This window comes from Staurois parvus, unplaced genomic scaffold (genome assembly GCF_062004578.1).
Source record: "Staurois parvus isolate SC_StPar_1 unplaced genomic scaffold, SC_StPar_1.0 ptg000022l, whole genome shotgun sequence".
Taxonomy (NCBI): domain Eukaryota; kingdom Metazoa; phylum Chordata; class Amphibia; order Anura; family Ranidae; genus Staurois; species Staurois parvus.
Window position 1 is genome coordinate 9,875,259 of NW_028317818.1, and position 9,742 is coordinate 9,885,000.

Here is a 9,742-nt window from a genome sequence, read left to right on the forward strand (position 1 = left end):
CTCTGTCCCTCATTTTTCTTTGGTTGTCCCTCTTTTTTGTCTGATGTATATTCCTTTATACGAATTGTGGTACTTAGAGTGTAACTTTACTTTTCTTCCAGTTTTGGATAGAGTGGAGATGGATTAGGACACCTGTCATTTGTTATTACTGCCTGTGCCCTCGTCAGGGAAATTCAACCAATTTTTCCTGGTATCACCAAAAGTAAATCCCAAATTTTGGGCTGTCCCCAGAACAGGAATTGAGAGGAAATCTTCCAATGGGGACACTAGTTCTGGTGACACCCTCACTTTCGAAGGATTTCCTTTTACTTCCCGTTTTGCCTATAGAACAGGAAGTGAATTAAAATCTCCTTAATGGGACACGGGAAGCAAAATAAAACCTGATGGGGGTTATAACCCTGCCTTATTCTATAAAAAATGAAAAAAATGCCTTTATTTCTACTGTAATCGATAATGTTGAAAATATTTATTTTTGCAATTACAGTTTCCTACTCGGCAATGATATATTACTTTGTACTCAAATAAGAAAAGCACCCAGAACATTAATAGTATTAGCAGTCGCATGTTCGTGTGAAAATATCAGCACAGCGGTGTAAACTGAGACTATTCCTTTTGAATATAACAGTTGTCAGGAATAATCACAGCCCCTCACAGCACCATACTGACTCAGTCACCTGCGCACGCGCGTTACATTTGTTCTCCGCGCCTGTCAACCAAACTTGAACTTAGCCCCACAACGTGTGACGTCCATGAGGTACAGCGCCAACCGCCAATAGCAATGGAAAACAAAAGTTCGCAGGATCGTCTTAGCGAATCCTAGCAGTCCGAAGCGGGGTGGGCGGTTCCCTCGGAAGCTGATCGAAGAACAAGGCGGTAGTAGGCGGCGCCGGACAGCTAGCAAGTTGTGCCGAGCTAGCAATTAACGTTAGGGCAGTGGCGTCAGAGAGGCAGTTTGTTTAGATCAGGATGGAGGAGCCATGGGGGTGAAGTAGGCGTCCGGGTTGGACAGACGGCGGCCTATTTCTCGGGCCTCCTTCGGAGCATCGATACGCCGAGCGCAGTCACGGAACTCGGATTTAATCAGGGAGGAGGAGACGCCTCCAAGTGGACGGGCGGAGGGAGGAAAGAGCCCGAGTGGAGGAGAATGGAGGACAAAAAAGAAGAGGGTGAGGCCGAGATACAGGAGCACGGACCCGAACATTGGTTCACCAAATGGGAGCGCCAGTGTCTGGCTGAGGCCGAGCAGGAGGAGCCCCTAGAGGAGGAGGCCGAGCAGAGTCAGCAGAAGCTCTGGCATCTCTTCCAGAACTCCGCCACGGCCGTGGCTCAGCTCTACAAAGGTCAGAACCGGGTGGGGTATGGGGAGGAGGAGGGGGCACGGCGGGGCCGCCGACCGAACCGGAAAAAAAAACAAAATGGCGGAAGACCGTACCGGAGTAGCTGCACTTAGCCCCGCCCTCTGACCCTCGATTTGTATAGGCCAAGGCTGTAACCCATAGCAACCTACGAGGAGTGTCATTGGCCTTCATGTTTACTGTCCGCTCCACCTATGTGTGTCCCGGGGCGTGTACAGCGGTCCCTATCAGCCCCCCCAGGGGTGTCGTTTCCCACATCGCCCACCAGGGACGCCCTTCCGTCATGACAGCTGTGTTTACTCCCGGCTCCTGATGCCCCTAGACAGCCGGAAGGAGGCGGCGGAAGGTCGGGGGATTAGGGCTGTTCAGCCGAAAACAAAATGGCGCTGCGGCCTTTTATTGTGACTAATTGGCAGCCGGTTATTTACGAGATTGGAACGTCGGGGCTGATCAAAATGGCGAAGCCGGCCAAATATGGCCGATGGTGGCGGCGGAGGAGTCCGGCCTTCGGTTTGTATTCACAGCAGTGCCTTGTCTCTTCGTTACAGATCGCGTCTGCCAGCAGCAAGGAATGTCACTGTGGGCCCCCTTCCAGAACGCCGCTACAGCTGTCACCAATCTCTACAAAGGTAGGACCGGGCCTGGCTCTGTGTGTGTGTACATCGCACGGCTTCACCGGATGACAGCCGGCAGGATTTACTCTGATGCAGTGTGTGTGTGATTTTCTGATCTCTTGTCTGTGGCCTGATTATACAATACAAATTACCCAAAAGCTAAACAATGGAAATACTCATCTTTGTAGTCATTAGTTTACAGAAACTTTTTTTTTTTTTTTTTGTAATGTGATTGATCTTGAGTCTTGCATGTCTGCTCACTTGCTGCATACCAGTGTTGCTGATCTCCTGCGGTCTCTTCACATCCACTTTGTCTGCACTCCTGTATGACTTTTCTCATGGAGGGTTTACTGAAGGTGACAACAGCAGGGAAGGCCTCTGCAGTGTGTTTCAGCACAGGCACTTGTAGTCTCCATTGCGAGATTGTTACAGGGTGACGTGAGTCTCCTATAACAGTTGTACCTTTGTGGCAGGAGCATTAGAAATTATTTTGATAAACTGCAAATGTAAAGATGATGAAAATTTTTGAAGTGAGTGTAAAAGATCATTTTTTAATTTATTTTTTTTTAAATAACAAGCATGTTATACTTACCTGCTCTGTGCAATGGTTTTACACAGAGCAGCCCCAATTCTTCTCTTCTCGGGTCCCCCACTGGCTCTCCTTGTTCCTATCCTCACCCCCCCATCCGCCAAGTGCCCCCATAGGAGGCCACTTGCTATGGGGGCACTCATGCGTGCTTGCTCCTGAGCCAGCTCTGTGTGCCCTTGCTCCCTCCTCACTGGCTTTGACAGCAGTGGAAGCCAATGGTTCCTGCTGCTGTCTCTGAGCCAATGATTTTGGAGAGCTGCTACCCTAGTGCATATCGCTGGATCAAGATCGGGCTCAGGTAACTATAAGGGGAGAGGGGGCTCATGTAGAAGGTTTTTTTTTTTACCTTAATGAACAGAATGCATTAAGGCCAAACGCTGTGTGTGAATGGACAATATCCATTCTCGGGAGCGAGCCTGTACGAGGGTCCCCATAGCAAGAGGCTTTCCATTGGGGGCAATGGGTGGGGGGGAAAGAGCCAGGACCAATGGCAGGGGACCTAAATAAAAAGAATCAAGGCTGTTCTGTGCAACCATTACACAGAGCAGGTAAGTATAACATAATTTCATTTAAAAAAAAAATAACTTTTAGAATCACTTTTAAAACTGAGTTCCAGCTGAAAAAGAAAAAAAAAGTAGTCAGCAGCTACAAAACCTATAGCTGCTGACTTTTAAAATACAGACGCTTAGCTGTCACTCGGTCCCGCGGTGTCCTCTCCCCGGCATCTTCAGTGTGACAGTTTGCAGCTTCTTAGCCAGGTGTCCACTGTGCATGTGTGAGAAGTGCTGCACTTTGTGAATGGGACCTGTCACGTGTCCCAGAAGACTACGGGGGGAGGGAGGACAGCTTCCGATCAGCTAGGCAATTGCAGTAGAAGTGGGAGTGGGCACCTGTCAAATTTGGGTACCCGCTCCCCAAAGGTGCCAATCCTTAATGGGGAGCGGGGGACGAAGGCTTAAAGCGGAACATCCCCTTTTGGGTGGAACTTCACTTTAATTGCTGGTAAGAAAAATTGCTCTTGTTTCTTCTTGCTGCTGAGGGAGAAAGGAGAGAATATCCAGGAGATAAAAGAAGAGACTATCCTTTTGAGGCAAACTATACATGATGCAATTTTCTTTCTAGGAGCCACAGTTTGCAGAAAAGAAAATTGCTTGATTCCCCCATTAGGACATTCAGTGTTGGTGGTCGAATCTCTTCCGCAGTGCTATTGTGTTCTGCCAGCGTAGAGCATTAACGTACAGCAGAACACATTATTACTACTGGTGGCTATAGCCGTTTGCAGTGATCGCACAAAAGAAAGTCAGGTTGGATTTACTGAAGTCAACCGACTTGATTACAATCAGAATGAATCTTGGCTGGTACCTGCTGAATCAACCAATGTTTGATCCATTCATGGTCAACTTAAGTTTAACTCTTTTGTGTCTCCCTGGCATCAGTTTGTCCTGTGACCTCTCCTCCTTTTTTTTTTTTTTGCTCCCTAATCTGTGTTTTCTCAGCACAGTCTATCCTGTTGCTTTCTTTCCCCTCAGCAGCAGTAAATCTTAAAGCAGTCAGCTGAAAGGCCTCTAGTAGCTCTGATTTTAGGCACAGTGCCAAGAATATAGAGCATTTGACCATGTGGAGAGCATGGTGACAGTGCATTACTGGATTTTAAGCTGTTTTTACATAGCTATACTTTCAGAAGAGGGCTTAAGTTTCTGCAAAAGTTCCACTTTAACTGGATGACCACATGAGCATCTCTCTTCTGTTTATTTCCAGGGCTCCTTCTTTGGGTGTCCACATTACTGCCTGCTTGATGTGGATACCTCCTATTGGTTGGAGGCAACACTTTCAGAGGCCAGGTCCTCTCTCAAAGGCAGGAGAACTCATGGGGTTGGTGGGAGAACCAGTACCCAAGAAGATCAGTGGGGAATAATACCTGGTTCCCAGGGAAGGATATTAGCTTTGCGCATAGAGGGGAATCTGACTTTGATCCATTACACTTCAGGATGGCTTAGGAAGAGGTGTTTGGAATCAAGACTGAGAAGATAATTAATGCACTATTTAGAAGGAATTTTTTCCTGGAGTTGGGCTTTAAATGAAAGCAACCTCGTCAGGTTAAAAACATGCAGATGTAAGGCCCTGCAATATAATAGCTTTTATAATGTTTGCTCTGGTGGTCCAGGTTTCCTGTGGGCCCTATCTTCCAGTGTTGCGGACTCCATACAACTCTTCGGCATTGCACACTTTTTGGAGCATTGGATGCATTAGTACCCCACTGTATGCTTTGTCTCCCTCTTTCAACCCTTATGAGACTATTGTGTCATTCTGTAACATAGCTGGTCTGAGGATGGAACCAGGGTACACAGTAGGGGATACAGGGCTATTGATACTCCTGGGAGTGCCTTGGGCCTCGTTTAGAAGGGAGGGGGGGGTGTAAAAATGCATGGGTGAGCCACATTTTTAACTCCCCCCCCCATTTTAGCTGCAAATTGTATGGGACAGGTTTGTTTACATGTCGCTGTGCTTTGTTTCACACTCCCAGCAAAAACTATTCAACACATTGAGGTTGGCGGGTGGCAAGTCCACCAACGGGGAAGCACTGCAGACACCCTGCATCCTTGATGTACATGATTGTGGTACATTGCCTCCTCACCGCCTGTCAATCACCTTTTGAAAAGATATCTAAATGTGGATGTCTAAATCTACCATTACTGAGACTGCAGTACATACACAAAAGGAAAGTAGAAGATGAAGGCTGCTGGAAAACATGCAAAAAAAAAAAAATCTTACTCCTAGCAATTCTGTACTATGAATATGTTAAATGTATATTGTGGTGTATATCAAGGTTGGGTGCTAGGGATGAAGCAACTCCTTCACATAGGGGCAACATCAGCAGCCTGCACTGAGAAAGATGCTGGTACTCTAGTGGCAACTGGAGCCTGGACCTGTCATCCCTAGAGGATTTCCCCCCCCCCCCCCCCCCCCCCCAGCAAGAATTTAGGTCAGCTTTACTGTCTCATATGTTAGTGAATTGTTTACAGTGAAGTAAATGTAAACAATCTTATCAGTGTGTCAAAGCTTGTTTAGTCTGACAGCTTTCAGCTAGACCTAGATGGATCGAAGGTCAGCAGGGACCAGCCAAGTTTCAACCCATCTATGGCCATTTCCATTCAAAAGTAGTCAGTCTTGGACCGACTGCTCATGAATGGGCTTGTTAGAAAATTTTCCTTTGATCAGCGCTGCAGTGCTGATCAGTGTATTTTGACAGTGGGGAAGTCCCTGCTATCAGAATACAGTAGTGCAATGGGGATGATTTCTTCATCCACATTGAATATGTGGATGGAAGAATTGTTTGTTCAATATGTACTTGTGTCTTTGTAATCTCCTCAATTCTCACAATGACATGCTAATTCCTCTTTTGCAATAGCTTTTTTACCTTCCTGTGTTCAAACTTCTGTAAAATGTACAGAAAGCTACGCATCTCAGTGTACATGCTTTGCCATCCCCTTGCTCTGGAATGAATGAACTTCTTGCAGATTGGTGGAAGTTACATCATTCCTGTGCCAGCCAAAAAAGCCAGAGATGGCAAATCTGGGAGAAGACAAGGCAAAGATACAGGCATCTGGGAGGTAACTTGTGGATGCTTCCTTGATACAGGCAAGGTGACTTTAGTTCTGCTTTGGGGAAACTATTGCATGACATGACTATGCTCTGTACTGAAGTAAATGGAAGGCAAGCGAGTGGAGAGTTGAATGGATATAGTGGATAGATGTTAGCCGAGATGTCCTGTTAGACTCCTAGCATTTTTTATTTTCATTTTTTTATAAGATTGTTCTTATTCTATGGATTGGTATTCCAAGAGGTAAATTGCAGTTTTTCTTCTCGCATTGCATTGTAAACAGACTCCAAAGGAAATTGCTTAGAAGGTGCATTAGCAACACTGAATAAATATTTTAATTAGAACATATGCCCAGTGAAGGTGTTTTTGTACACATTACTGATTAATCTCTAATCTGAAAGTGCGCTATAAAATATAAATAAACACAACTGTGCAAAAGTTTTAGGCGTGAAGAAATGCTGTAAAGTAAGAATGCTTTCAAAAATAAATGTTTTAATTTGTTGTTTTTTTTCAATTTACAAAATGCAAAGTGAACAAACTGCAGAAAAATCTAAAATCAATATTTGATGTGACTATATTTTGGCGTCAAATCAGCATCAATTCTTATACAGTGGGGATCGAAAGTTTGGGCACCCCAGCTAAAAATGTGTATTAATGTGCATAAAGAAGCCAAGGAAAGATGGAAAAATCTCCAAAAGGCATCAAATTACAGATTAGACATTCTTATAATATTTCAACAAAAGTTAGATTTTATTTCCATCATTTACACTTTCAAAATAACAGAAAACAAAAAAATGGCGTCTGCAAAAGTTTGGGCACCCTGCAGAGTTAATATCTTGTACTGCCCCCTTTGGCAAGTATCCCAGCTTGTAAACGCTTTTTGTAGCCAGCCAAGAGTCTTTCAATTCTTGTTTGAGGTATCTTTGCCCATTCTTTCTTACAAAAGTCTTCCAGTTCTTTGAGATTTCTGGGCTGTCTGTCACGCACTGCTCTTTTAAGGTCTATCCATAGATTTTCAATTATGTTGAGGTCAGGAGATTGTGAAGGCCATGGCAAAACCTTCAGTTTACACCTCTTGATGTAATCCCCCGTGGATTTCAAGGTGTGTTTAGGATCATTATCCATTTGTAGAAGCCATCCTCTCTTTAACTTCAGCTTTTTCACAGATGGCATCAGGTTACCATCCAAAATTTGCTGAAATTTTATTGAATCCATTTTTCCTTCTACTCGTGAGACGTTCCCTGTGCCACTGGCTGCAACACAACCCCAAAGCATGATTGATCCAACCCCATGCTTAACAGTTGGACAGAGGTTCTTTTCATTAAATTCTGTGCCCCTTCTTCTCCAAACATACCTTTGCTCATTCCGGCCAAAAAGTTCCATTTTAACCTCATCGGTCCACAGAACTTGTTTCCAAAATGCATCAGGCTTGTCTATATGTTCATTTGCAAAGTTCAAAGTATGATTTTTGTGGTGAGGACGTAGAAGAGGTTTTTCTTCTCATGACTCTTCCATGAAGACCATATTTGTACAAGTATCTCTTTATAGTGGAATAATGTACCACAACTCCAGTGTCTGCCAGATCTTTCTGGAGGGATCGTGCAGTCAAACGTGGGTTTTGAATTGTTTTTCTCACAATCCTGCGAGCTGTCCTGTCTGATATTTTTCTTGGTCTTCCAGATCTTGCTTTAACTTCCACTGTTCCTGATGACTGCCATTTCTTAATTACATTCCGAACAGAGGATATTGACATCTGAAAACGCTTTGCTATCTTCTTATAGCCTTTTCCAGCTTTGTGAGCGTCAACTATTTTCAATTTCAGTTTTCTAGACAACTGCTTAGAAGAACCCATGGTGCTGATTGTTGGGACAAGGTCAGATGAGTCTGGGCATTTTAAAACCTTTGAGATTGACATCACCTGGTCTTCCCAGACGATGATTGAGAACAATCCATGACACTGGCAGGTCTCAGCTTGGCAAAGGGGGCAGTGCATGCTATAAATTCTGCAGGGTGCCCAAACTTTTGCAGACGCCATTTTTTTGTTTTCTGTTATTTTGAAAGTGTAAATGATGGAAATAAAATCAAACTTTTGTTGACATATAAGAATGTCTAATCTGTAATTTGATGCCTTTTTGGAGATTTTTCCATCTTTCCTTGGCTTCTTTATGCACATTAATACAAATGTTTAGCTGGGGTGCCCAATCTTTCGATCCCCACTGTAGATACACACAGTGCTTGTGTACACAGTTTTTGAAGGAACTTGGCAAGTAGGTTGTTCCAAACATCTTGGAGGACTAACCACAGATCTTCTGCAGATGTAGGCTGCCTAAAATCCTTCTCAACTTCGAGTCTGTCTGGGATTACATGAAGAGACAGATCAGGGCTCTGTGTGGGCCAAACCATCACTTCCAGGACTCCCATGTTATTTACACTGGATATAGTTCCTAATGATATTAGCTGTATGTTTTGGGTCGTTGTTCTGCTGCAGAATACATTTGGGGCTAATCATAAGCCTCCCTGATGGTATGGCACGATGCTTTTATCAGCATTGAGGACACTGTTAATCGGGCAATGTTGAGGACTATAGACACAGTGGTCTGCCAAGGAAACTTAATACAGCAGATGAAAGACGACACATGCCTCCATTCTTTCGACATCAGATGATGTCCAGCAGTGCCATCAGCACAGAACTGGCAGAAACCAGTGGGACCCAGGTACACTCATCTACTGTGTGGAGAATTCTGGCCGGAAGTGGTCTTTATGGAAGAATTGTGGGCAAAAAATCATGCCTCCAACATGAAAACAAAGCTAAGCGACTCAACTATGCAAGAAAACATATGAACTGGAGTGCATAAAATGGCAGCAGGTGCTCTGGACTAAAGAGTCAATTTGGCTGTAGCAGGAGGCAGTTTGTTCACTAAAGGACTGGAGAGTGGTACAGTGAGTGTCTGCAGGCAACTGTGAAGCATGGTGGAGGTTCCATGCAAGATTGAGGCTGCGGAGTTGAAAATTTGGTCAGTATCAATGGTGTCCTCAATGCTGAGATACAGGCAGATCCATGTCATATAAGGTAGGTGCGGGATTGATTCCAAGTTTATTCTGCAGCAGAACAACAACCTCAAATATATAGCCAATAGTGGTGCACCGAAATGAAAATTCTGGTGCCGAAACAGATACCGAAAATTCAGAATGCTTGTGGCTGAAAACGGAACCAAAATGTCTGCGTATGTAGGGATGGGGAGGCTCTAATTATTTTTTTTTTGGTATTTTTTTTTTCTACTTTCATGTATATTTTTTATTATTTTAAAACTTATTTTATTGCTATCACATAGGGGACCAATAGTCCCCTATGTGTGATAGCATATGAGTGACAGGTCCTCTTTGGAGGGGGGGGCAGTGTGTGCAATGAGGGGGCAGCAGAGGAGCAGTGTATACAGAGATGCTCCCTCACTGGCTGTCACTATATGTCGGTGCCGGCTTTGATATGCAATTGCCGGCTTTTCATTTTCTTCGCTATGAGCTGTCACTTTCCCTGGTGCTATAGGAAATTTTTGTTTCTTTTATCTCAGGAAAGAAACTAAAA

At 44.3% G+C, this 9,742-nt stretch overlaps 1 protein-coding gene across 1 annotated transcript in view; it reads left to right on the top strand.

Annotated features, from left to right (window-relative positions):
- Positions 1–877: 877 nt before the first annotated feature.
- Positions 878–9,742, top strand: part of HAPSTR1 (HUWE1 associated protein modifying stress responses) — a 26,046-nt gene continuing 17,181 nt past the window's right edge. Inside the window, exons 1-2 of the mRNA XM_089692227.1 lie at positions 878–1,340; positions 1,904–1,984. Coding sequence (XP_089548353.1) covers positions 1,145–1,340; positions 1,904–1,984 — 277 coding nt within the window. The 5' untranslated portion in view covers positions 878–1,144. The remainder of the gene's footprint in view (positions 1,341–1,903; positions 1,985–9,742) is intronic.